At 48.9% G+C, this 27618-nt stretch overlaps 2 protein-coding genes and 1 long non-coding RNA gene across 8 annotated transcripts in view; 1 reads left to right on the forward strand and 2 right to left on the reverse strand.

Moving 5' to 3' along the window:
* The window catches only part of COQ8A (coenzyme Q8A), a 43101-nt gene extending 32244 nt beyond the window's left edge, over positions 1-10857 (forward strand). For all 6 annotated transcript variants that reach the window (XM_019659028.1, XM_019659025.1, XM_019659027.1 and 3 more), the window contains 11 exons: positions 2750-2824; positions 5180-5302; positions 6873-6958; positions 7055-7195; positions 7597-7678; positions 7789-7882; positions 8105-8246; positions 8445-8552; positions 8656-8721; positions 8896-8982; positions 9755-10857. In XM_019659028.1, coding sequence (XP_019514573.1) covers positions 2750-2824; positions 5180-5302; positions 6873-6958; positions 7055-7195; positions 7597-7678; positions 7789-7882; positions 8105-8246; positions 8445-8552; positions 8656-8721; positions 8896-8982; positions 9755-10039 — 1289 coding nt within the window. In that variant the 3' untranslated portion in view covers positions 10040-10857. The remainder of the gene's footprint in view (positions 1-2749; positions 2825-5179; positions 5303-6872; positions 6959-7054; positions 7196-7596; positions 7679-7788; positions 7883-8104; positions 8247-8444; positions 8553-8655; positions 8722-8895; positions 8983-9754) is intronic.
* Positions 10474-11793, reverse strand: LOC109391455 (uncharacterized). The gene is made up of 2 exons (XR_002125816.1): positions 11239-11793; positions 10474-11185 (listed from the first exon to the last, which is right to left on the reverse strand). It is a non-coding gene; the product is annotated as an uncharacterized LOC109391455 (long non-coding RNA).
* A 3429-nt stretch (positions 11794-15222) lies between these two features.
* Positions 15223-27618, reverse strand: part of CDC42BPA (CDC42 binding protein kinase alpha) — a 156114-nt gene continuing 143718 nt past the window's right edge. The window contains exons 37-40 of the mRNA XM_019659017.1: positions 25620-25805; positions 22773-22890; positions 19782-19939; positions 15223-19416 (exon numbers count right to left, since the gene is read on the reverse strand). Of these exons, the coding sequence (XP_019514562.1) occupies positions 19285-19416; positions 19782-19939; positions 22773-22890; positions 25620-25805 (594 nt within the window). The 3' untranslated portion in view covers positions 15223-19284. The remainder of the gene's footprint in view (positions 19417-19781; positions 19940-22772; positions 22891-25619; positions 25806-27618) is intronic.

The raw sequence follows: 27618 nt of genomic DNA on the forward strand, positions 1-27618 counted from the left end.
TGATGATTTCCTTTGCTGTGAAAAAACTTTTAAGTTTGATGTAATCCCATATGTTAATTTGTTCTTTTATTTCCCTTGCCCGAGGGGATATCTCAGTAAAAATATTACCCCCTGCATTTCTTGACTGCAAAACCTCTGGAGAGAAACATCAGGAACTTTCTTGGAAGGGGCTGGTGCCTTCTCTCAGGCTAGGATGGAGGCCAGGCTGTGGGGCTGCCCAGCAGGTTCTGTGGCTGGTTGTTCTGCAGGACTCATAGCAGGCCAAGTGGTCCTGGCCAGGCCTGAGCGTGGATCAGAACATGGAGAAGCACGCTCTTCTGAGGGCAGCGGGGTCCTGAGGTGGGGCCCCAGGTGACAGAGCGAGCACACGAGCGAGCGTCGGTTCTGGGGGGTCCTCACCAGGTCCTGGGGAATCCGAGACGGAGGCACAATCTTCCGGGGAGCTGCCTCCAGGTGCTACCCGGCACTGGGAGAAGGAAGACTCCAGCTGGGGCCTGCCCTCCCCTCTCAACAAGGTTCTGGGAATTGCTTTAAGCTTGGCCGGGTCTGGGATGTGGGGAGCCAGCTTATTTTCGGCGCACTAGAATAGGAGCTCCTGAGGCCAAGGTCAGGGCTGCCGGACTGGCTGGGCCTCTTTCACTGCCTGGGCTGCAGTGGGGAGCCTGTCAGCACCTCGGGCCTGGCCTTGGGCTGGTGCTGAGGAAGCTCGTAGGACCAGAGGACGAGCCTCAGGCCTCTTTTGCAGAATGTTCTTGTGATTTATTGAATGACAGGTCCTTGGCCTTGGAGTGCTTTGGCTCGGACCTGCAGTTTAGACATGGCCAGAGAACAGTTTGACAGCATCTGAGGGGTCCCAGCAGGAGGGGCTGGGGGGTGCCCCTGCCTAAAGAAGGAGGGGCTCGGGGCCCCGCACAGCTGTGGTGTCAGCTGATAGTGGCCAGGCTGGATAACCCCTGGCGCCATCTGCCTCTTTTATAGGTTTGTCTTTGGATTTGATCTAGGCACAGGAAAATCTAGATGCAGAGACATTGGTGAAGGTTACTCCAGTTTGAAGGTTATGGCCTGTTATCATTTATTTTGCTAATCCAGATAGTGTGCTCGGTGGGGCGGAGGTGGGCAGGCGGCAGGGGAGTTAATGTTTAATTGGAGACGCGGCTCCCAGCGTTGTGCCCAGTGACTCTGGAGCTGGGCAGGGAGGGGATGGTCGGGGAGAACAGTACACCAAGCTGCCCGGGGTGGGCCCTGGGTGACACTGAGGGCCATTTCCAGGTGACTGTGGCTTTATCGTGCCCCTTGTTGTCCCCTGCAGCAGCCACCAGCCGCATGGGGTGTTGAGTACTTGAAATGTGGCTGGTCCCAACTGAGACATGCTCTGAGGGTAAAATACACCCTGGATTTTGAAGACTTAGGACCAAAAAAAAAAAAAAAAAATAAACTATCTCTAATAATTTTTATATTGAGTTCTTACTGAAATAATATATTGGATCCACCTGGTTAAAGAAAATAAATGATGAGAGTTCATTTCACATACTTCTTTTTGCTTTTTTAATGTAGCTACTAGAAACTTGAGAACTCTGTGAGTGGCTCGTGTTCCATTTCTTTTGCACTGCTCTGGCCTAACCATTTGAGTAAGAGAAATAATAGCCAGCACTTTCACAGCAGCACCCTGGGCCCAGGCTGCTGCACTCTGCTTTCATTGTTTAATCCTCCCAACAACCTCTGAGGCAGGAGCTTTCATTTTTCATAAAAGTCCTGCGTAATCATTGTAGAAAACTGGAAAGACACGGAAGCCTGTGTAGGTTTCCTTGCCTGTTAGCGCGCCCAGCGTGAGCTCACCCCCGGGAGACAGGGGCGGTCCCCCGAGGCTGTGCTCTTCGAGGCCCCCTGGTGTCTTTCCTGGGTCTTTGCTGTCCCTTCTGCTGTGCTCAGTGTGTCAGCATGTTCTTCACTCTCTCTGTTAATGTGTGTCCCCCGCCCCCACCCCGCATCCAGCTAGAACTGTGTTTAGAGGAAATAGGCCCCAAGCCAGCCCCCCCCCGGGGGCTTTCTGTGGCCTTTGTGGCACCAGCTGGACTCCTAGGGTGTCTCCTGGCCAGTTGGGGTCATCCAGTTCCCGTCATAAATGAGGTGTTAATGAACTCTGATTTAAAAGATGGCAAAAAGCGGGGAGATGTGGTACCCTATGACTGTCAGTGCCTGAGCGCTGCAGCCTGAGCTCCTGTGAGTCCCCATGGCTTGGACTGGGGACACCTGGCCTTTTGCTTTTGCAAAAGATTCTGACTCGCACCAATGGCTGCTTCATAGCGCTGAGTGAGGCCTTTCCTTCCAGTTGCAGTGAACTCGGAGAATTCTGGAGAATTGGAGGCTCGCCTCAGACTTGGCAGGGGGGGGCGGTGTTCCAAGGGGGTGTGCCGTGCCTGGTCCAGCTTCCATTTGTGCTGGGTCCTCCCAGCGTGCTTCCCAGTTGGGCATTATCTTGGGGTGTATTTGTGTGTCTTATGAGCCTATAGATGAGTGAAGGTGGTGGGGGCTGGGGGCGGATGAAGCTTTCGCAGACAGAGCACCTACCTTGAGCCCAGTCTTCTCTGGAAAAGACAAGTATCTCCTACCCTTTTCAAAATGGAGTGTCAGCGAGGGTCCCTGGGAGCTCAGGCTGGTGTCTGTGGCTCCAGGGCTCATGGGTGGAGGGCGGTGGGCAGTAGCCCCACCCCTACCTGCATGCCCCGTGACCTCCATCTTCTCCTTGCAGGTCTGGCCGTGGGTCTGGGCTTTGGGGCACTGGCTGAGGTCGCCAAGAAGAGCCTCCGCCCTGAGGACCCCTCAGGTAAGCCAGGCCCTTGACCAGGAGGCAGGGTGGGCTCTGGGAGGTGGGCCTGTCAGCCAGCGGCCCTCACCTGTGTTCCAGGAGTGTCGCCTCATGTCCCACCTTCAGGGTCACGATCACCTTGAGTTCCATGTAAATGGCCCCCCTGGGGTTGGTTGAAGCTTGAAGGCCGCCTTGCCCCTCCTGCCACCCACTTCTGCTCACCCAGCCCTTCCCGGCTCCTCCGGCGGCTGCACCCCTGCCCTCCCCGGGGAGCCACGGCTTCGGCCCTGCCTCTGCCCGCCCGCTCTGGAGCTGCTGGGGCCTGTTGGTTTGGCCAGATTAGGTGCCCAGGGTCCCACATTCGGTTGAGGGATGTGGGTGCTGTTGGGACAGACCCCATAGGGCCTGTCCCGTCTCTCAGCAGGGTTCAGGTCAGAAAGCTGTCCCCCCAGGGGATGTCAGCTCATTCCAGCATCTGACACCTTCTCCCCCTTCCATGGGGACCCTCCCCAGTGACACCCTACTGTTCTGCCCCTGTCGCCCTGGCTGCCAGCTCAGGGCTGAGCTCCCCTGGGGCTCTGCCAGTCACGTAGACAGCTTCTCTTCACCCGTAAAACGCTCTTGTGGGGACAAGGGCCCTCCCGGAGAGAAGGCACTAGCCTGTCCCCACAAGCCCCTGAGTACAGAGGACACGGGGTATCATGTGTATCCTTGAAAGGGACCAGACGACAGAGAGGATTTAGCGAGGGTATTTTTAGTGCTGGTGCGGAGACACTGTGGGATATTGAGCCTGGCTTTTTCTGGAATGAGAAGCCAGTCTTCCCCAGGCCCCCTGAAGCTGGCTGCCGTCCACCCCACCACGTCCAAGCAGGGAAGAGGGCCTGGCTCCAGGGCTACAGCTGGTGTCCTTTGTCAGTGAGGCGGTGACCCTGGCTCGGGGTCAAGGGGCCCAGGAGTCATAGGACCTGGGGCTCAGGCCAGGGAGGGGTGGCCCTGGCAGCCCCCCAGCTCTGCTCCAGCTTCCTGAGCAGGCTCTGGGCCTCTGTGGTCCTCGGGCCGCCTCGCCTGGACCCTCCTGGAGGACCTGGCTCAGTCCTCTGAGCACTGGGCCAGGCCCGCGGTGGTGCAGGTTGAGAAAAGTGCTGGGCACCGCGGGGCAGCCCTCGGGGTTCTGACCTAAGTGGGCTCAGGAGAGTGGGCAGGCAGAGCACCAAACGTCACAGGCTGGAGGGCAGTGCAGAGGGTGCTGTGGAAGCTCAGGGGTGGCAGTGGGGGCGTGGAGCAGGCCTCTCCCCACCTCAGACAGGCCGGCTCTGTACTTAGGCAGGGCCGCCGAGGTTGGGACGGGCGCTGGCCCGGGGGCCCTGACCCCTGAGGGGGTGCACTGCTGGCCTCCCTCAGCCCGTCACCCCCTGCACCCTGCCGCCCCAAGTGTACCAAACAACGGTCATTTGCACCCGACATCTCTGCACACTCTCCCCGGGCCAGCTGGCAGCTGCAGGGGCCCCTGGGCAGAGGGGAGGCAGGCACCAGCGGATGAGTGCTGACCTTGACCCTGAGCTCCCCTCCTTGAAGAGGGAGCTCTTACTGCAGCCGGCTGTCCCTGTGGTGCATGCTCAGTGACCCCAGGGGTGCTGGTGACCTCTGTCCCATACACTGCGAGTGGGGCAAAGGACACTGACTTGGCAGTCCTCACCTACGACTGGGTCCCTCCAGGCCCCTCCCACCCAACTGACTGTGCCCTTTGGTGTGTCACCTCCAGGTCCAGGCCTCATATGGAGGGAGTGGCCGTGTGTGTGCACGCTTTCATGTGTGTGTGCACGTGTGTGTGTGTGTGTGTGCTGGGGAGACCTTGGTGGCCCTGGAGGGTCTTCCACAGCCCTGGTGTGGAACATGGAGTTCAAGGAGTCTGGCTGCCACCCCACGCCCCGTGCTGGGGGCGGGGGGCTCACAGGCCTGGTGGGGGGCTCACAGGCCTGCCACAGTGTGGTGCTGGTCTTATGGGCACCGGGAGAAAGGACATGGACTGAGCCTCCTGACAGGCTTGGTGCTGGGCTTTCTGGAGTCACCCTTAAAAATCCCTGATGTCCTCTGCTGTCCATGTTTACCGAGGATCAGAGACGATTATGGCGTGCCCGAGGCACACGACCAGGGGACGCTGGGTGGGTTGCAGTCAGGCTCCCTGAGCCCCGGCTGCGTCTCCCCACGTGGGTCCCCAGGCCATGCACCCCACCCGACTGCCGCCTCTCTGGGGCCACCTGCGAGCCCTGCTCCGCCTCTTCCTCCTCTGGCCGCTTGGCCCTGGGGGTTGAGGGAGGCCCCCAGACACCAGGAGGGGAGGGGTGCACTTGGTGACCCGGCTCCTGCCCACAGGGAAGAAGGCCGTGCTGGACTCCAGCCCCTTCCTGTCCGAGGCCAACGCGGAGCGCATCGTGAGCACGCTGTGCAAGGTGCGCGGGGCGGCGCTCAAGCTGGGCCAGATGCTGAGCATCCAGGGTGAGTGGGGCCCTGCCGGGCGCGGCCCCCCGGGAGGCCGGGAGGGAGGCTGTCTACCCACCGGCTCCTCGTGCCTGAATCCTGGCTGCTGGCCAACAGTGACTCAAACAGGAGCCCAGTCATTTCTCTTCTTTCTGTGTGTTTTGAGATACCCAGAGGTTATCCTGGCATCTCAAAAGTTGGCGAGAGTCGGGCTACCCGCTCCCGCCATGTCGAACAGAGGGCTTATAGGCCCCAAGGAGGGCAGCCTGGGGAAGGCAGCTGAGGAGGACACCTCAGTGTGGCCCCAAGAGCAGAACTGAGGTTCTGGGGAGCCCTGGGGAGGAGCATCTGAGGCGAGTCCCCTCGGGAGCGGTCAGATGGACTCACTGGGCTGGCCACACTCAGGGCAGGCGGGCGGGGTCGGCCGCAGTTCACAAGCCCCGACTCCAGCAGCTCCGCGTGTAGTGGCTGACCTTAGGACTACCTTGGTGCCATGGCCAAGGCTGTGCAGGGGCCATATCGCAGGGTTCGTTCTGCTCACAGTACAGCCATGTGCACTTCAGGACGGGCTGTGTCGTTGGACACTGTCATCGTGTGCCCATCAGCATGTGCACTTACCCCAGAAGGCAAAGCCTGCCCCAGGCCGTGGTGCAGCCTGCCGGCCCGGGCTACAAGCCCGTACCGCACACGACTGGACGAAACACGAGCTTATATCAAGCACAGGAGGAAAGGATGCCATCAGGAGACGCGGTAAACACGCGATGTGTGAGGCTGCTGTCAGCCCAACACAGCAGACTGTTTACAGTAAACGTTTTTATATAAGTAGAAAGAGTCCACTCTAAAATACATAAAGCAGTAACAGTCGTTTATCAGGTATCGTGCGTGTACTGCACGTTACTGTATGTGCTGTTGTTTTATCCGACTGGTAGGTGTGTTTACACAGGCATCACCGCTAAGCAGGGAGTGTTCCGCGCCCTCCAGCAGTGCCATTTCAGAGATTTCTGAAAACTGTGTACCAGCATGGCGAGTGCTCGTGAGAGCCGCTGTGTGGGGCTGGGACAGGCTGTCTGCTGTGTAACTACTGTTAGGGAAGCACAGAAAAAGGGCCAGAAAGAAAACTTGTAGTTCTGTAGGTGGTCAGATTATGGATCTTTTTTTTACATTTTATTTCCTAAATTTGCTCTTGTATAATCGTAAGAAGCTGTGCCTGTTATTTCTAAGCCCACCTTCTCAGGTTATTGGCTGAGTCAGAGCCGCTGCCCCACCCAGAGCCCCCGGGCTACCCAGTGTCCTGGAGAAAGAGGGCGTCATGGGCTGGGGTGGGGGTGTCTCTGGAGATGGTTGTTTGGCTGCAGTGCCCCCAGGAGAGTGCACTTCCAGGTCCGGGAGCTTCTGTCCACCTGTGTCCCAGGTGGGAAGATGCCGCCAGGCTGCGCCTGCTGTGTGGCATTGGGCCCGTGCCTTGTCGTCTCTGAACCTGGGGTAGAGCAACTTCTCGGCCACGCTCCTAGGACACCGCTCTGTCCTGGGCCTGCGCTCCTTAAGGGGTCAGCCCTCCGCTCTGACTGACTTCTCTGGTCCTTTCCAGACGATGCTTTCATCAACCCCCATCTGGCCAAGATCTTTGAGCGGGTGAGGCAGAGCGCTGACTTCATGCCGCTGAAACAGATGACGGTGAGGAAGGCCGGGAGGGGAGGGCAGTGGGTGCTTCTCAGGGTGTCCCCGGTGGCTGGGCTGTGCTCACGGCCCCTCCCTGGCCTCTTCCTCTAGAAAACTCTCAACAATGATCTGGGCCCCAACTGGCGGGACAAGCTGGAGTATTTTGAGGAGCGGCCCTTTGCCGCCGCCTCCATTGGACAGGTGCACCTGGCCCGCATGAAGGGGGGCCGCGAGGTGGCCATGAAGATCCAGGTAGGTGCCCTGTGTGTGCACTTTACCTCTGGGGCTGTGCAGGGCAAGGCCCATGTCATCATTTCTGGCCCTGGCACCTGGCTGAGTTGGTGGCTGCGGGAGGTGAACAGCCTCCCGGCAAACTTGGTTTGGGTGGGGAGTTGACGGGGGCCAGTGACTGTCTGCTTTGGGCCTGAGGTGGAGGGGGGTGGCCCTGATGGGGTGGGAGGCAGACAGTGGAGAACAAGGTTGGGATGGGACCCAGGGGTCACGACAGCATCACTGGGTCTTACCTAGGACTCGCCCAAGGTGTGGGGTCGGGTGGGACATTGCTGGGAAGCTGACAGGTGGCGGGGTGAGCGGGGGTTCCCCTCCAATGGCCTTGCTGTTCCTTGTGGGACACCACCTCTGTCCCCCTGCAGTACCCTGGCGTGGCCCAGAGCATCAACAGTGACGTCAACAACCTCATGGCCGTGCTGAACATGAGCAACATGCTCCCGGAAGGTCGGGCTGGCCGCTGGTCAAGGGCAGGCTTTGGGGATGGGCTCTGAGCACCTGAGGGGGCCTCTGTGGGGACCCCCCGGTGCACCCTGACACCCTCCTCCCCTGCCCAGGCCTGTTCCCTGAGCACCTGATTGACGTGCTGAGGCGGGAGCTGGCCCTTGAGTGTGACTACCAGCGAGAGGCCGCCTGTGCCAAGAAGTTCAGGTGTGGCTCCAGTCCGGGCAGCTGCACCCTGGGCCCCTTGCCTGGTGCTCTCACCCGTGGGAGACAGAGGGGGCCGCCTTTAGGGGGAGGAGGCAGCTGGCTGTGGTCAGGGCCTGGGGGCGTAGCCACATCCTGCCCATGCCAAAGCAGGACTCCCTCCTTGTTGGGCTCAGTCCCCTGTGTGCCGTGCCCAGGGTGTGACACCCCCCCACCCCCCACCAGGGAGCTGCTGAAGGACCACCCCTTCTTCTACGTGCCCGAGATCGTGGACGAGCTCTGCAGCCCCCACGTGCTGACCACAGAGCTGGTGTCCGGTTTCCCCCTGGACCAGGCCGAGGGGCTGAGCCAGGAGATCAGGAACGAGGTGTGTCTGCCGCTGGCCTTGGAGCCCCCAGGCTCCCTGTGGGGGTGAGGGGACGAGGGGCTGCAGTGTAGTCTGCCCTGCCCCAGGGGGTACACTGGGAATGAAAGTCATCTCTGGGCAGGAGACGGGGAGGAAAAGGGGGGTCAGGCGGCACCAGGCAGCCTGGCCGCTGTGACGGGCCTGCCCTGCCCCGTCCAGATCTGCTACAACATCCTGGTCCTGTGCCTGAGGGAGCTGTTCGAGTTCCAATTCATGCAGACAGACCCCAACTGGTCCAACTTCTTTTACGACCCTCAGCTGCACAAGGTGAGCCCCTGGGTGGGGGGCACCCCCAAGGGAATGGGGGAACTCTTAGATCTGGGGGTCTCAGCCCCTGGTTACTAACTTCCCTGGTATCGCCCCTTCCCAGGTGGCTCTCCTGGACTTCGGCGCAACTCGGGAATTTGACAAGTCCTTCACTGACCTCTACATCCAGGTAGGGGTAGGGCGGGATGCCTGAGGCCCCGGAGGGAGGCTTACCAGCGCCTGGGCTCCTGTTAACTGGGCTTGGAGAGAGCGGAAAGGAAGGAGGTGGGGGCAGGTGGTGGCTCCTGGCCCTCAGGAGCTCCTCTTTACGGGCCGCTCACGTGCCCCCCTGTGCCCCTGCCAGATCATCAGGGCTGCTGCCAACAGGGACCGGGAGGCCGTGTTGAAGAAATCCATAGAGATGAAGTTCCTCACCGGCTATGAGGTCAAGGTGAGCTCCCGTGGACTCAAGCCCCACAGGCCTGCAGCTCCTGCGGGCCGGCCAACTTGCCTGTGTGTGGGGAGGGGAGAGTGGGCGGTGGACTTTTCCCCTTTGACATCTTAAGCAGAACCTCAACTTACAAATGGATGAAATCGCAGGTGACTGCTGCCCTCTAGGGGTCTCCACAGCCCCGGGCTGCCCGGCACGGTCTGCAAGCCAGGCCCCGCCCCAGCCTCTGCGCCCGGTTCTCAGCGTGGCAGGCTGGGGCGTCCAGGGGCCTTGGCATGAAGCTCCTTGTTCCCTCTCACTCGAGCCCCCTGAGAGATTGGTGCCACCGGGTCAGTCCCACTGGAGCCCAGGGCTTCAGTGAGGGCGGATGGGACAGCAAAGCCCCAGCCCGCTCTTCCTAAGGCCTCACGGGGAAAGGGTGAGGAGAGCCCTCTGAAAAGGGGGCAGCCCTCTGCTCCTGGCACCAGAAGCCATTCAGATAGCAGTCCTGTCCTCTCCTTGACGACCGGGCAGGAGGTTGACAAGACCCGGCTGGTGGGGGCCCAGCACTCATTGAAAGTGCAGGGGCTCCGCTCAGGATGGTAACCTGCTGTTCTGTGCAGACTTGGAGTGCCCTTAGGCGGGCTCGCCTCCTAATGAGTTGAGCTTTGGCTCCAGGTACCATTAATCAATCTAGTTAAAGATGAAACACGCCCTGACCCTCTCCTCAACTGCAAACCCAGCCGGCACTGTGGTGGGAGCCCCGGGCTGACCCCTCCCTCCTCTCCTCCAGGCCATGGAAGACGCCCACCTGGACGCCATCCTCATCCTGGGCGAGGCCTTTGCCTCAGAGGAGCCTTTTGACTTTGGCACCCAGAGCACGACCGAGAAGATTCACAACCTGATCCCCATCATGCTGAAGCATCGTCTCATCCCGCCCCCGGAAGAGACCTACTCACTGCACAGGAAGATGGGGGGCTCCTTCCTTATCTGCTCCAAGCTGAAGGCCCGCTTCACCTGTAAGGCCATGTTCGAGGAGGCCTACAGCAACTACTGCAAAACGCGCACCGAGCAGTAGCCGCTGGGCTCGTGCTCCGTGGGAACTGTCCGCCCTCGTGCAGCTGCGACTAGTAGAAGGAGGCTGGGCTGCATTTCACCTCCTGTGCCCAAGGAGAAGGGGGGCTGGCTCTGACGCAGGGGACGCTGCTTGGAGCCCCGTCACCAGCGCTTGTTCACGGTTTTTATCTCTAAGGGGGTGTGGAATGGCAATGAAACTGCAACTACTCTGTCAGAATCTACCTGTTTATCCATGTCCTCTGAAATACTCTAGATAAAGGTAAAAAGGCAATTTTATTTCCTTTTCCTTTTCGTAACAAGGGTTTTCCCTAATGTGAATTATCCGGAAGATGAGAAAGTACTCCCTTTGAATCCCTGCCACCAAAAATTTATGGAGAAGCCGTTTTGGATTTTCTTGAACGTGTAGTACAGGTTTGCGTGTGCATATGTTTCTCGAATGAGATTGGTGTTCTCTGCCCTGTTCCTCTCCAGCCCATGCTCTGGAGCCGGGAGAAGTGCTCATCTGAGCAGTGCCAACAAGTTCTATTTAACCACCTGAGGCCCAGCCTGCTCTTTGCTGCCTTCCATGGAGGGGTCATGGAGGGGTCAGGAGCAGCAGAGGGGGGAGAAAAGTGACCTAGCTCTCGTCTCTGTGCTAGGAGACGGTGTGTGTGGGGGGGAACCTCCTTCCCGCTCCAGGCCCAGGAGCTTTTGTGGAAGGAGATGAATGTGCAGATGTCACCCGGTTGGACCTGAGGGAGTCATCACAGGCTCTGTTAATTTTTGTACAATTCTTGTAATTGTCTGATTTACTTGTTTCAATAAAAACACAACATCCTAGCATTGTGACGTTACTTCTTTCACTTGTAAAGGGTTCTGAGCTCCTCACTTGTAAAGGGAGGAGCCCAATGTCAGTGTCATGCCCCATCCTGTCTCCAGGTGTTCCTGCAACGTTCACACGTGTTCTCACTGTGAGGCTTTTGGTGCCTGAACCTGGAAGTCTTAGCCCCCATTCATCATCCTGAAAAGTGGCTTCTCCTGGGCAGAAGGAATTCCTAGGTAACAGGGTCAATTTGAACATTCAGGTGGGGGCCCTTCTAACAGACCGTGAATACCTTGAAAAGTGCATTACATTCAGGTGGGGGCCCTTCTAACAGACGGTGAATACCTTGAAAAGGGCATTACATTCAGGTGGGGGCCCTTCTAACAGACGGTGAATACCTTGAAAAGTGCATTACGTAGTGAAATACTTTGGAGAGACTGTAGTGATCCAAAATAGGTTCTCATATTGGTGTTAAGCGTTCTTGAAGGAAACGCTACTTTCTGCAGTTTGGGATTGACAAGTAACAGACACTCTGTGACAGGATAGGGTGGTCTACATGACAGCTGCGGCCCCTTGAGGGTTAGCCCTGGCACCCAGCACCACCTGCTGTTCCTTGTCAGAACATTTCATCCCAAAACTCCAGAATACAGTTTTTAAGTGCACGTGGAACATTCTCTAGAATAGCTCACATATTAGGCCACAAAACAAGCTGCAATAAATTCAAGAAAACTGACATCATCATATCAAACATCTTTTCCAACCACAATGGCACAAAACTAGAAATCAGCTACAAGAAGAAAACTAAAAAACAATATATGGATCTAAACATGGTACCGAACCACCAATGGATCAAAGTGGAAATCAAACAGTAAATCAAAAACTATCTTGAAACAAATGAAAATACAATTTTTCAAAATTTATGGGATGCAGCAAAAGCAGTTTTAAGAGGGAAGGTCAGAGCTCAAGAAACAAGAAAAATCCCAAATAAACTAACTCTATATGCCTAAAGGAACTAGAAAAAGAAAACCCAAAGTAAAGGAAGGAAATAAGATCAGAGTGGAAATAAAAGAGAAATTAAAAAAAAATACAATAGCAAACATCAATAAAACTAAGAGCTGGTTCTTTGAAAAGATAAATAAAACTGAAAAACCTTTAGCCAAACTCATCATAAAAAAACAACAAGAGCCCAAATAAAATAAATGGAAGAGGTACAACCGACACCACAGGCATACAAAGAATCATTAAAGAATACTATGAACAATAATATGCCAACAAATTTGGCAATCTAGAGCAGAGGTCAGCAAACTTTTGAGACGGAAGAGCCGCCAGGGGTCAGCAAACTGCGGCTCGCGAGCCACATGCACCTCTTTGGGTACATACAATGTGGCTCTGAAGTACAATTAAAAATGAAAATAAAACTATCATAGTTTCATTTATAAATTTTTAAAGGATATTATTCACATAATGGTGATTATGTAGAAATATATTTATGGCTCTCGAATAATTTTTAAATTGTTGTGAGGGACAGGATTGGCTCTTCCAGGGGTCGGCAAACTTTTGAGATGGAATGTACCCAAAGAGCCGCATGTGGCTTGCGAGCCGCAGTTTGCCAACCGCAGACCTAGAAGAACGGATTAATTTCTAGAAGTATATGACCTTGCAAGACTGAATCAGGAAAAATAAAATATCTAAACAGACTGATTACTAATAATGAAATTGAAGCAGTAATCAAAAAAATTCTCAATAAACAAAAATCCAAGACCAGAGAGTGTTACAGGTGAATTCTACCAAACATTCAAAGAAGAATTAATACCCTTCTTAACCTATTTCAAAAAAACTGAAGGGGAAGGGATGCTTTTCCAAACTGATTCTACGAAGGCAGTATTACCCTGATACCAAAACTAGACAAAGACACTGCAAAAAAATAAAATTACAGGCTAATATTCTTGAACATAGATGCAAAAATTCTCAACAACATATTAGCAAACCACATTCAACAATACATTGAAAGGATTATATACCATGACCAAGTGGGATTCATCCCAGGGATGCAAAGATGGTTCAACATCCATAAATCAATGTGATACATCATATTACCAAAATGAAACATTGCACACCTGAAACTAATTTAAAAAATAAAAAAATAAATTAAAAAGATTCTCTCCCCCCCAAAAAAACAACCATATGATCATCTCAATAGATGTAAAAAAGCATTTGACAAAATTCATCTTTTTATAAAAATTCTCAATAGAATAGGTATATAGAAGGAACATATCTCAACAGAGTGTATATAGAAGGAACATACCAGCATAATAAAGGTATATATGACTAATCCACAGCTCATAATCATAAGAGTGAAAAACAAAGACTTTCATCTAATATCAGCAGCAAGACAAGGACGACACTATCACCACTTCTATTCAACACAGTATTGGAAGTTCCAGTCACAGCAATCCAATAAGATAAAGAAATAAAAGGCATCCAGATCAGAAAGTAAAACTCTCATCATTTGCAGATGACATGACACTATATACAGAAAACCCTAGACTCCACCCAAAACTATTAGAATAAATGAATCCAGTAAAATTTCAGGATGCAGAATATACAAAAATCTTACATTTCTATAGACCCATAGCAAACAATCAGAATAACTTAAGAAAACCATCCCATTTAAAAGCATAAAAAAGCATAAAATGGGCTGTTCCTGAGTTGTATCCTTTATCATAAGCTTTGAAACAAACAAACAAAAAGGGTAAAATACATTTTTTAGGTAGTTTATGAATACCTAAAAATTTTTTTAGGAATAAATTAAACCAAAGAGGTGAAAGACCTGTACTCTGAAAACTAAGACACTGAACAAAGAAAAAGAAGATACAAATAAATGGAAGGATATACTTTGTTAATGCACTGGAATGATTAATATTGTTCAAATGTCCTTACAACCTAAGCAATCTACAAATTCAATGCAATCCTATTAAAATACCAACGGCATTCTTTTCAGAGTTACAAATAATCCTAAAATTTATATGGAACCACAAATAAAAGCAAAAGAAATTTTGAGGAAGAACAAAGTGGGAGGTACCACATTCTGATTGATATCAAAATATACTATATATATAGTATATACAAAATATACTATATAAATATAGCTAAAATAAAAGTTATAAACTGGCATAAAAACAGTTATGTAGATAAATGGAATAGAACAGAGAGCCCAGAAATAAATCCTCATTTAAATGGTCAATCTACGACACAGGATGCAAGGATATACAATGGGGTGAAGACAGTCTCTTCAATAAGTGATGTTGGGAAAACTGGACAGATACATGCAAAAAAAATGAAACTGGACCAATTTCTTACACCATATACAAAATGGATTAAAGCCTTAAATGCAAGACCTGAAACCATAAAACTCCTAGAAGAAAACATAGGCAGTAAAATTTTTGACATTGGTCTTAGGAATATCTTTTCGGATATGTTTCTTTGGACAGGGGAAACAAAAAATATAAACAAATGGGACTACATCAAACTAAAAAGTTTTTGCACAACGAAGAAAATCATCAACAAAACAAAAAGCCTATTGAATGGGAGATGATATTTCCAAATGATACATCCAGTAAGGGATTAATACCCAAAATATGTAAGGAACTCATACAAGTTAACACAAACAAATAAACCCCAAACAATCCAATTAATAAATGGGCCGAGTACCTGAACAAACATTTCTCCAAAGAGATGACCAACAGACACATGTAAAGACGCTTAACATCACTAATGACCAGGGAAATGCAAATCAAAACCACAGTTTGATATCGCCTTGCATCTGTCAGAGTGGCTATCACCAATAAGTCAACGAACAAGTGTTTTCGAGGATGTGGAGAAAAGGGAACCCGTGTGCACTGTTGGTGGGAATGTAAATAATTGCAGCCACCATGGAAAACAGTATGGAGACTGCTCAAAAAATTTAAAATTGAGCGGCCATACAACTCAGCAATTCCACTTCTGGGTATCAATCAGAAGAAAACAAAACCACTAATTTGAAAAGATGTATGCAACCCTAGGTTCACTAAAGCATTACTAGTAACAGCTAAGATATAGAAGCAACCTGGCCTGCGGATGGGGAGGGGTAGTAGTAGGACGTTTTGACCAGAAGAGGGAAGCTGAGAGCTTCAAGAGAATTGAGCACAATTCTTACCTTAGCTATGGGAGGAACTAAGAAAGTCCTGGTTTAACTAACCCCCGTCCTTCCGTAGTGTAAGGAGGAAGCCTGGAGGAGGAGGGGACCCGGCAGGAAGCAGGATCCTATAAGATGAAAGAGTCAAGTCACCTTTTCTCCATTGCTCAGACTTTTTAATCAGGGGGGGAAAAAAGACAAAATATACTCAATTCTAACAGTTCCCTGTTTTATTGCAATACATCAAAGTCTGGTTAATAGTGATACCAACATAAAATATTGGCGAGGAGTCTTTTGTTACATTTTTTACTATCCCACCTTAAATATTTCTGTGCAAAAGAATCCGCGCCATTGTTTGGTAGCAGAGAATCTCTTATAAAGTTCCCTAAGACATTGAAGGCATCAAACCAAACAAAAGGAAATAGTGATAAGAGGCCAAAGCAGTATCTCTTCCCCTTCCGTACACACGTTTATCAGTATTATATTCTAAACAAAAAAATGATTACACCTAGGCCATGCAAAACTGTACAATAATATTACAATGAGAAAAAAAACCCCTAAAAAATTTATAAAATAAATGATATTACACTATCAAATAAAAAGGCAGGTCATTTTGTTTTCATGAAATTTCAAGGTTGATTCGTTTTCATCAATTTCCTCCCAGAAATGAAATGGTTTCTTGTGTGTAATGGCTGTCCCTGGGGAGGGAGAGGAGTACCCGGCCCACTGGCCAGGGCTGGAGCGCCAACTAAAATCGAGGCCCTCAGATCTAGCAGGACTCTATATAGAGAACTCTGGACTCAAGTAATAATTAAAGTCATAACAAAGAAAGAGGTTTTGAGATGGGCTCAAGGAACTGTCACGAGGCTTATCTAATTCAGGGGCTAGGCTCGGGGTGTGGGGGAGCGAAATGCCCTACTGTTTCCGTGCTGTGCCCAGTGGATTCGGGCAGTGGCAGTCTGGCTGCCGCTGAGAGTACCCCTCTCTCCAGAAAGTGGGTGGTGAGCTTTCCGAGGCCCCGCCTCGCTGGGAGACCAGTGTGTGATCACACAGGCCGGCCAAGGGCCCTGTACATGGGGTCAGGGGTGTCTGCCCAGCCCTGCTCTGGCTTTTCTTTAATGATACCTGAGAGTCCATATAAATGCGACTGGTCTTTCGCAGGAGTGGATGTGGCCGCTAAGTAACAAAATGACATGATTCTAACCATATGGAAGGCAAGGGCTGGGAGCCAGCCGGGGAATGACAGATGGCTGCTGTAAACATAACGGGAATTTCAGATGCTTCCCTGAAGCCTGGGTACAAGAATTGCTTGGAAAACTAAAGAGATGGACCCTTTTTAGTTGTATCTCATAGCCTTAAAACTGGTGCTCCCTGGAAAATATAAACCACTAAGGGCAGGGTGTGAGTGTAGACAGAACTAAAGAAGTGAAATCTACTTTAGTAATCATTTGATAAGAAGACGGGCTTTGTTTTTGGCAAAATGAAAAAAATATATATATAAAATTTTATATGCCCAAAGCACATGACGAGATTAGTCAGAATTGAGGGTAGACAACAAATTGGCTGGACATAGATATTAATAGCACCAAATGCCAACACATAGACTATGCCAGAAATGCCTCTTTCTCCTTTGTACTGAGCAGGGCAATGAGTTCCTGCTGACACATACGTTTTAAAATGTCCTCCACGAGAACCATGGACAGCTTCAGACAGCACAGAACACCTTACCATGGCGTGACCTTGGTTACTCAGCCCTTTGAATAATCATGTTTTCTGTTTCCCTGGCACTCATCCCCCATCTTTTCAAATCATTCTTCAAAGCAGCTTCTGAAGGTACCTGCTTCATATTGGGGATAAGACCAGTAGGATGATTATCTTGGAAACAACACCCCCCACCCCTGCAAAAAAATATAAACTGTTACCCTGGCAGCTTCTCCCCCCAAGTCCTGCCGTTAGAATCTAATCCTATTTGGAGCTGCTCCATCACGCTGCCAAGGCCACTTAGGATTGCTGTGGAAAGGCCGGAAGTGCTGTGCCCGCTCCACCGGTTGATCCGGGCTCGGGCCCAGGGGGCCGGGCAGCCAGGACAAGCTCGCTCACCCGCCCTGTTGGGAGGCTGAAGGCTACGACTCACTGTAGTGGATGGAGTCCACTTCAGGGAGGGTCGCATTCTAATCCTGAAAGCATCCTTTAAAAAATAATCACCTACAGGCAACAAAAAGTCACGCTTAGTTGTCCAAGCTATGAACTAATGGCAGAGTCCTGGGAAGAGAAGGGGTGGGGTGGGGGCAGGTCAGGAGGCATGGAGGGGAGCTGGCCGCTGGCTGGCTGGCTGGCTCCCTCCTCTCCTGGCAAGTGCCAAGTTAAGGGAGCTACCAGTCGCATGGCAATAAATAAACTCAAGGTCCGACCCTGGGGGCCGGATGTAGAAAGTATTTTTACATGACCCCCCTTTTCTGGAAACAAGAAGGTTAGGACTGTCAGAGGTTAGGACCGGGCAGTAAGTTCTGCTCATCCAAACTGGAGCAAGCGCCCAGTGCAGCACGTGTGTGTCAAAGCTGTTATTTTTAACTTCTCTACTATAACCTTTTGCAATATAATCCCCAAACAGGATCCTGACTCCCCTGACTGAACCTCAGTGACCCCACAGGGCAGCCTCACCTAGGAAGTCTTCTCAGCTCCCTGCGCCCAGGGGTGGGAAGACCAGGCAGCTGCTAACAGGAGGGGAAACTACGCTTGGGGTGAGAGGGCAGAGTGCCAACGCTGCAGCGCAGACCAGCAGGCTCCTCCACTTCAGCTGGAGTTGAAACAACAAAGGAGAAAATCCCGTTTTTAGTTCTCAGACAGATAAAAAGTAAAAGAGAGGCCGATTCTCTTTACTTTTGTTTTTATTTCTATCACTTTCTCTACTCGCGTGTTTAACGACTGGAGAAATCGAGCTCTGCTTCTGCATCTCATCTCCGCGTGGTAATTGAAACAGCAGGAATTCAAAGGGAACTGGAACTACCAGCGCGAGCCAGCAGCTGAGGGAGGGAGAGCTTAGCCAGCGTGCCAGGTGCGCATTTCCTACCGGGCTTGGGAAAGAATATTTGGTTAAGGCTGTTCAAGTCCTTGCATGTGAGGTTTTATATTATTTGGTAATTAACCCCTTTCCCAGGCTTATCTGAGGAAGCGCACACAACCCTCGATCAGACTGCTCGCAGAGGAGCCAGCTCAGCTAGGGGACAGACACGACACTGCAACTCAGGAGGGAGGGTGGCCCAGCATAAAAGCACTTTTATGGACCTTCAGAAGCCACAGCGTTCCTTGTGACAGAAGGGACCAGGTGACAAAATTACATTTCTACATTCATCTGCAGAAGGTACCAAAATATAATAAAAACTGAGAAGTGTGGCTCAAATTCTATTCCTAGGAAAAGAAGTATCTTGGATAGAAGTAATTTGCCTTTTGATGCTGCCGCTGAAGAGGCTTCAAATGGTATCAGTCTGGTGCCCAGGTCGTACCCCGAACCACTGAAACCAAAGCAGAATGTTTTCCTGAAGCTCCCAGGGCACTGGGACCTGCACCAGTGTGAGGACAGCACTGAAGGGAACCCTGATTCCTCTCGCTGTCCCTCTAAGTGTCAGCTTGAGGCCCTTCTACCCTTTAAATTACGTAGCTGGAAAACAGACAAGAAACAAAACATTTCTTTAAATTAAATGATCTCTCTCTTATATATGCATCCATCTTTCGTTGAATACAAGATGCTTCTTTTTACTATATACATTCAGTATTTAACCTCTACATTTGTGTATTTATTTAAACTCTGTATTGTAGTAAAATATGCATTGTTTTAGTTAATAAGGATTTACTGGCAACAATCGGGTCGACATTCACTGTGGGTTTTGGCGGGACGACTGGAGACCATGTGCTCCCTCAGGGCTGCAGGGCGACTACTGTGAAAACAAAGTCTGTCTAACCTTATTCTTAGCGCTTACATCTGTGTAATCTGTCTACTTAAGCTACCTTTTGGGGAAGGGGTGAAATATCATGGAAAGCAACTCTAAGTGGATGAAATGAAATCAATATTCATCTAAGCTGCTCAGTGAAAGTGTGCCTTTATGGGTGTTGCTGTGAAGTCGAAGTGGACGAGGGAGTCATTGTCGGAATTCCTGAATCCCCACCCTGGGTGCTTCAGGCAGAGGTGGAGGGAACAGGTGGAAGTGAGAGAAGTGGGGAGAGGGGAGCTGAGAGAGAAGCGGCCTGGCCTCTGGTCTGAGGGCCGAACAGTTCATGGCTCCCAGGTCCCGCGGTCAGTGCTCTCCAAAGAGAGGCTCTTGGTCTTTCGAGGTGACACGGGGCTGGGAGGGCTGCTCAGGTTGGAACTGTTGGAAGCTGTGGAATGCCTCGGAGAATCGGAGTCCTGTAAGGCCCAAAGGAAGACATTAATGAGAAGAGAGGGACAGGGGGGCCTCGGGACCGCAGGTCCCCCCTTCAGCCACCCTGACCAAATGACCTACTGTGACTTTTCTACTGTCAGGATAAAGCAAGCCCCCTTTCTGAGCTGACCGAGTATAACAAATGCTCAGTCCTTTCTGTGGGCCTTTAGAACGTAGGTCATATTCATACAAAAGCTACGAGAAGTCTGAACACCTGTGTGGAAACTGGAGTTTGCAACCCACATGATCGCTTCCTCACCCCTGGCCTACAGTGAACGCATTGGTCTATTTAACACAGGGCTTCTCCAAACCCTCATCTCTAGACAGCTGCCCCACATGCTCCACTCACCTCCCCATCGTAGTCCCTGGCTGGGGCGTCACTCCCCTGGTCCATGCCTTCGGAAGACAGTGAGCCCTCTGATGGCGAGGGCAGCGGCTGTCGCTTTGCGCTGTAGCTTCCTCCAGAGAATTCTCTTTTCAGTGCACTGCCATTCTGTGCAGATGACCCTACAGTACACCATTCAGGTAAAACTTCACATGTGCCGAAGGGGACAGGCCATCCTGCCCACCCTGGGGGCATCCTCCCGGCTTAGAGCCCCTCACTGATGGACAGTGAGTGCAGGTGTGTTACCTGGGCAAGCAAGCTCGCCCCAGAGCCCAGCCATCTCACACAGCTGTGCTTGCTGTGGTCCAGCCATCGGGGAACCTGGTGAGTGGGCAGCGCTCCTAAAGCCACCTGCGCTGACAGGCTGGGCCAGGCCAGCCCTGCTTGCTGGACAGTCCCCACAGGGTCAGTCCCTCAGGTCTCCGCTCAGATGCTACTGCCTCACTGTCTGTCCCATCGCCCGGAGCTCCTCCAGCATCTCACCATCTCTTTCCCAGCATTTATGACATTACAACTACGTGCCTCCCATTCTCCTAAGTGATGGATGGTCTTTGCCTCTCCAGGGCCCAGCACAGGCCCTGGCACATAGCAGGCGCTCAGAACATACGTGCTGGATGAGGAAGCAGAATGAAACAGGTCCCCGAAATGAAGAACTTTCCACCTGATGCATAACTGTCACTTAACTCCTAGAGCATTTTTATATAAAAAAAAAGGAACACAAGAGGAACATGGCAAAAAGCCTGATACAAAAATGAGATGAGCTTCTTTACAATCACACTCTTACTGTGATCTTAAGAGTTGGGGTACATAAGAGGGGTACTAGCACCATTCAGAGGAAAAAAGAGGGATGACCAGAACTTTGGAAATATTGGGGCACTGTGAGTACCTATTTAAAGTTCTTAGCATTCCCTCTAATTCTTTAGCTTTTGCTCAAAAAATGTTTTAATCTTGCTGAGTTTTAATATTAAGATCACTGGTCAAAAAAGACTGTGCTGAAGTTTTTGTACAACTGTTAAGATGTAGACTGTGATTGTTTCAACGTTTTGCTATTTACCAAATCCCAATTTAGTTTTATCACCTTAAGAATTCAATGAAAATGTCAAAAGATGACTGTTTGAAGCCCATCTATCGAATGACCCCCCAAATCCAGGGGACTTCATAACCTGCGTGGGGCCTGCCTGCTGAAGACCCCACCTTTGGCGCTTCCTGGCCAGCTGGGCACAAAGCAGGCGCCGACAGTAATGTTTGTAAATGAACTTGACAAACGGAGGACGAGCTCCGTCCGTACCAGGAGGCTTCCGTCAGGTGTCCTTCAAGAACAAACACCAGGTAACAAAGCTGGTTTTGGACGGAAGGGCTTTGACCTGGGAAACCGGACTTTGCGCAGTCCGTGTTTCTCACAGGCCAGTTGCAGGGAATGAAGAGGTTTCACTGAAGTTACGACCCATAGGTTCTGGGCTGTATGTCGGCACCCTCTATCTAGTCACAGCCCCTCTGATCTCTAAGCCAGTGCTCTGGTGCTTCTGAGGCAGTGACAGAGAACAGCTGTTGGCAGGGAAGAGTCTTCCCGCTTATACTCCAGGAACTGCCAAATCTCAGTGACTCTGAGACTCAAGTTTAATGTGTAAATCAGCCAAATACTCCGTCTGTACAGTCCTCTCATTCCGAGCTAAGCCGCTTTTAGCATCCTGTGCACTTTTATTCAGGGAAACAGTATCTTTGACACACCTTCCCCCATTCCTCCTCACTGACAAGCTGTTCCTGGGCTACGGCTGGACCTAACGGCACCGGAGCGGTTTTCTCTCCCTCGGGTCCCTTAGCTCAGGGCTCTGTACAGGAGTGCAGGAAAAGAGAGGTTGTCGCTCAGTGTTAAAAACAAGAGGCTAATAATAAAAACTGTGGGCCCCAAAAGCAGGTGCTTGGTCCTGTATGATGTGAGCCCCCAGTACCTCAACAGAAGAGCTGCTGGCTAATGGGACCTCAAAACGTTCACTGGATGAATGGTGCGTGTTAGCTTGCTTTTCTGGCAAAGGGGTCTATCCTTGAACCTGTCCCCGGCTTTCTTCCAGTTAATCCAAACAAACATGCTAATGGTTTTCCAACCCTGGGACCTTTGTACAAGCCTGGGACGCCCCCCAGCCCCTCAGACTTGGCTCAGTGCTGGTAAACACTATCACCCTCAGTCATTTTTAACTGCCATCTAACTCATCTGAGTCAGTGTTCCTACCTCTGGCAGTGGATCAGGACACTCTCTCCTCCTGCCGGGTCCCAGGCCCAGCAGCTCACCCGGCCACTCTCCGGGCCACCCCTCAGGACGCACACGTGCAGCCTCGTGCAGCCTCTCGTCCATTCTCCACTCAGCAGCCCGAGGGAGCTTTTTAAGAATGTTAATTGGATACAGGTCCTTTCCTATTTAAAACTCTTCAACAGCTTCCCAGTTGTGTTTTTAAAAAGATTAAAAATGACTCATCTAGGTCTCCAAGTCCCTACTGGATCTGACCCTGGCCCACTTCTTGCACTGTAGTTTCTGCCACTCCATGACTGCCCCCCCCCCCCCCCCCCCGCCAGGAAGCCACACTGGCCTTCTGTCAATTGATCCAACATGACTCAAACGTGACTTCACTCCTGAAGGGGGCATGAGATTTTCCTAATTTTTCTCAGTACGACTTCATCCAACAGCTGCCCGAGGTTATTCTCTATTACTCTACCCTATTTATTTCCGCCAGAGCATCCATCATCACATGGTTTGTCTCCCAGGTGCACGGTAAGCGCTAAGAGACTCCATGATTATTTTCTCAACACCTGCACTTGCACTTATGCTGCATTTCCAGCAGGGCCTGCAGCCACCCGGCAATGCATGGATGCACGCACGAGTGGGTCAGGGTGACATTCAGCCCCCGGGATGTCTGGGGCGGCAGGGGTACTGCTGTGCCCTCCGCAGCTGGGGCCACTTACTTGCCGACAGGCCACTGCTGGCGCTCATGGAGCGGCCGGGTTCAGGGCGGGATCTGGTGATTGATGGAATACTGACAGAGCCACTGAATACTGTCCGGCTTTCCTGAGGCCGAGGGTTCTAAACATAAAAGAGAAAGAAAAATTCTTCAGCTAAAGAGAAAGTGATTTTCTGCAAAGAAAATCACTACAATTGCAAGAAATAAAATGATCTTGACCAGAGTGATATGGAACAAGGAACAGATTACAGAATCCCTCCTGCCCACAAAGTATTAATACTAAATACTACAGCCCTAACAGAAGTAACCCTCACCCCACACCAGAAGTGCTTATCCTTATGCTTACTGAAATACTTATCCATAAATGCGAGTTTGTTGCTGCTGTTGTGAGAACAGTAAGTACAAAGAATTACATGGTTAGGAGTGACAGTGAAGGGTAGAATCACATGGACATTTGCACATAACAGAAACAAAGGTCTTACTATGTATGAGATTCTTATTTGCTTAGGATAACTCAATAATCGAACAAACCATTTAGGGGAAAATCAATTAAAAGTACATTCTTTCAAGTAAATACCTTACTGGCATGATACCAAATGTGCCATTCGCACTTTCATGTTGCCAGTCACCAGGCCTCAGGACTACCTCATATAAACAGACCAGCAGAGTCATAAATAGGACATTTGCAACAATCATAGCCTGGGTGATGCAATTTAACTTGAGAATATTGGTTTGAGAAGTTTTCCATCTAATTATTTAATAATTTTGGTGTCCAAGGGAGGAAAATGGGCCACGGAGTGATCTGGAAGTCACATACACCTGAGAACAGGTGTGTAGGACAAGCTGTCTCAACATGGCAGAGACTGCAAGCCTGTGGCCTTCTTGGCCTCAACCTTTTCAGACCAGAAGAAAGCGTGTCAGGGCTGACACCTGAGACAAGGTTATGGCAAAAACAACTATTGCGGGGCCAAAGCTAGCCATCAGGGGGAAAATATGCATTAACAGCACTTGGAAAGTTCCAAATCATACATTTTGAAGAATCGCACATACTGAAAGTTGGCTGGCTGACCCCAACTTCAACTACGGCCATTTTGGGTCATCCATCAAATTTGCAAAGTCCATGTAATCCTTAGTGTGTTATATGCTTAAGGCAAATGCTTTACCTTTCTTTTTTTTCCTCTAAGAAAATTAAACATTTTAAGTCACTGCTAGCATTTCAACACTCACGCGTACAGCAGCAACCCTGGAAGGCACCAGCGACATGTGCACAGTGCAGCAAAGGAAAGCTCAAAAGAGACGGGCACATCAGCTTCAACCTTTAAACTTTTACTGCTTTTGCTATAAACCTTAAGATACCTTCGTGTGTTGTCCTTTTCTATAAAACAAACCTACCCTAGAATACATGGCAAAAATTAAGCCTGTACAAATATACCAGTTGCAGTAACAAAAGTATGATACACAGAAGATATGTTTTGTTAAAAAAATAAAACCCAACAGTTTATTATTCATTCAGCTAAAGTTCAACTTCATTATAATGTGATATGAAACCTAAGCTGCTGGTCCTTTCCATGTACAAATGTGCTTACGATGAGGGTAAAACTTCCACTGACAGTAGTGTGTCTATTTATAAATGAGTAACTTGAGCAACATTTCCACCATCTTTGATATGAACAGCTCTTGATAGATTTATGCAGTGTTCCTCTAGAACGCATACCCTGGAATCTGTTACCAAGCAAATTAAGGTTTATTTTATCATAAGTAATCTTATTTTGTTAAATAAGACACTTAAATGGCATTATAGTTTAATGTCAATGACATTTAAAACATTATAATGTAGAATAAATTTATAATACAAACAGAAGTACAAAAATAAACTTCTCACTCTATAGCTAGTTTTCTTATTGGAAAACTATTTTACTATATATACAAATAAAGACTGATGCTACCGTTTTTATAACTCAGAGGGCACTAGAGGAAATGGGTTTATATGGTACGATTCAAATATTTCATTATCTGCAAAACTAACTTGAGAAAATGCTCCCTTGAAGTTATTATAAGCATGTATTTCCTGATGGAAATATGGATACCCAGCTTTCTGTCCCACTGCAAAGCCACTGGTTACAAAGACATAAGGCTGAACGGATGGGCTGACAGCAGGCGCCATGGTCCCTGAGAAGGCAGCACAGTTTGAGTTTTTCTTTCTTTGCCTTAGTTCTCTTATCTTGGATCCCGGTTGGAATTAATGGCACATCAGCAACTCAGAGATTAGAAAGACTATCTCCTTTTTGTAATTTTCCCTGTTATCATTAATACTAATAGACTTTTTATTGTGGAGGTTTTTAAGCTGTGCCAGAAAGGGTTTATTATAGATAGAAGGCCTGTGGATAGGCCCGACTACAGACTTTAATTCCACTAAATATAAAAAATTTCTCTGAATTCAACTGGTTCTAGGGGAGTGAGCTACAAAAAATTCAGAAATTCTGGGATCCCTTTTTTTGTTTGTTTCCACGGAATAAAGACCCACTTAGGCAGGTTATTTCTCATCATGGCATCTGTCATGAAAAATACCACGATGGGAAAATATTGTATTACATATAGAAAGTCTTCCAGTGCTGCTTCAAAAATAAAACAGAAATCCTCCTTAGTCCTCATCTTTTTCCTCAAAAGAAGAAACAAAATAGAAGTTGAAGAATGAGGAGGAAGAAGAGAATGAACAGAAGTTTGGCCAACAGAGAAAGAGGCCAAAGGAAAACGCTCACAAACGCACCACCTCGGCGGTGTTACTTATGAAGCAGGCAGAGGAGGGCCACACGGGGTTAGTGAAGTTAACACCTGACTCGGCTGTTCATACCCTCAGAGTCATAAAGCTTGGTGTACCCGGGACAGAGCGTAGAGACGGGGAATATTCAGGGTTTATGGAATCAGGAGAGAGAAAATTTTCAGCAGAATTAACAGTCATGTGATAGATGTGCTCAAAGTTGATCGGAGAGGAGATCAGACCGGAGTGATGATGAGGGGATGGATAAGGGAAGCCTGGCTATCGAAAACAACAGAAAGAAGAAAAAAGGTAATAATGAAAATGGATTCACTGGTTACGTGTGACATTTCAGACAACATGCACATGGAAAAATTGAAGTAAGCATCTCACATCAGAACTGAATCCTTAATGAAATACTTTTCGGCCTCAGAGAGTTAAATTTTGTAATCCTCTTGCCAGATATTTAAATAGCTGATTTGCAAACAATCATTCACCTTTTAAAATTATTCTCTTTTATTATCATCGAGTAGAAACTGGACTTTCAGAGATGCAAGGAGACTGTCAAGAGTTTAGTTCATATTTTCTTATGTGAAAGAATCAAACCATGGCAAAAATCTACCACAAACATTAAGGAGAGAAGAAGCAAGAAATAATTAAAGAGTAAGTGAACCAATAATCAGCCATTTTCAGAAGTGTTATGAAACTTTTCTTTAGAAACCGAAAACTATTTCCTGGTATTTATAGGTTTGTGATACATGTTTGCGTTTACTGCTCTGATTTTTTTATAATAAAAATAGTAACTGTGGAAAATCCTAGTTATTGGTTTATCTTTAAGCAGCCCAAGCTTATCTCCATTTAGACACCCAAAAGAACACATTTGTTTTTCACAAGGGGAAAAATCTTCCCTTCAATGTTCAAGTGTGTTAAAAAATAATAATGTAAAGCTAAAGATACAGAAAAAAGCTTTTGAAGGCAAGGACTTCTAGTTTTTGAGACAAAATAACTTCTGAATATTTGGGAGCTGTCATTCAGTACACAGTCACCTTCTCTAGTGGGGATTTTCAAGGTTTAGGACTTGAAAAACAACTGTTTCCAGAAAACATCCTACGATCCCTTCATTAGAGGCAGAGATTAAATGCCTTGCTGGAAAGACTGCTGACTGAATTTATGTTCTCGTGAGTTGACATAAGCGTGTTTTGTTAAAAAAATTAAAATCTGGTAAATTACGTAGGCTTAAAAGAAAGGCTCCTATATAGGACATTGTTTTAAATATAGAAATGCAAGTGAAATTAGTACTTTCTAAAGTTATTTTCAAAATTAAAAAAACCACTGATGTTAACTTTGATTTTAAGAGGCAAAATTACTTCTTAAAGCTCTAAGAAATCATTGTGCTAGCAATTTTGTTTATTAGCAATTTTAGGAATGGGCAAAAGGCAACGAAAAAATGTTATATGCTAAAAATAAATCTTCTGGAGGTAAAATATTATTCTTGCATTCAATTAGACACAAATTAGTCATTTATTACCAGTATCCACTTATGAAAAAAAATAACTAACAAAAAGGATTCAAGAAAACAAATACAGTATGTACTTCTAAGACACACATGCTTTTATATTAATGCTTATATTCTCTTGGCTAAGACACACGTGAAAGGTTCACATCTGATACAGGAGATAAAAGAAAAAAATGACTCCCTTACTCTTACTATCTATCTCTCCCACATTCATGAGGCAAACAACCCTTTCAGTGTTATTTTGGGACAAAGGAAACAGAATTAAGCTTCCAAAGACATCCAATAAACTCTCTAAGCTTGTAAGTATTTCACAGGGAAGCAGTACTGATCTGAGTAAGTAAAACAAAAATGTCTGGCGTACATGCTCTTTGCTCAGATGACAACACGTAGTTTTTGTATTTGAAAGCTTTTCACATATATATTAATGTTAGATTAATTTAACTCATTTTTGGAAATCATTCATTAATACAGATAATTCCATTTTAGCAGAAAGAACATACTAAATTCTGGGAATATATTAAAGTATCACAAGCTTTTCTCTCTCTCTCTCTCTCTCTCTCTCTCTCTCTCTCTCTCTCT

The sequence above is a fragment of the Hipposideros armiger genome, unplaced genomic scaffold (genome assembly GCF_001890085.2).
Source record: "Hipposideros armiger isolate ML-2016 unplaced genomic scaffold, ASM189008v1 scaffold_293, whole genome shotgun sequence".
Taxonomy (NCBI): domain Eukaryota; kingdom Metazoa; phylum Chordata; class Mammalia; order Chiroptera; family Hipposideridae; genus Hipposideros; species Hipposideros armiger.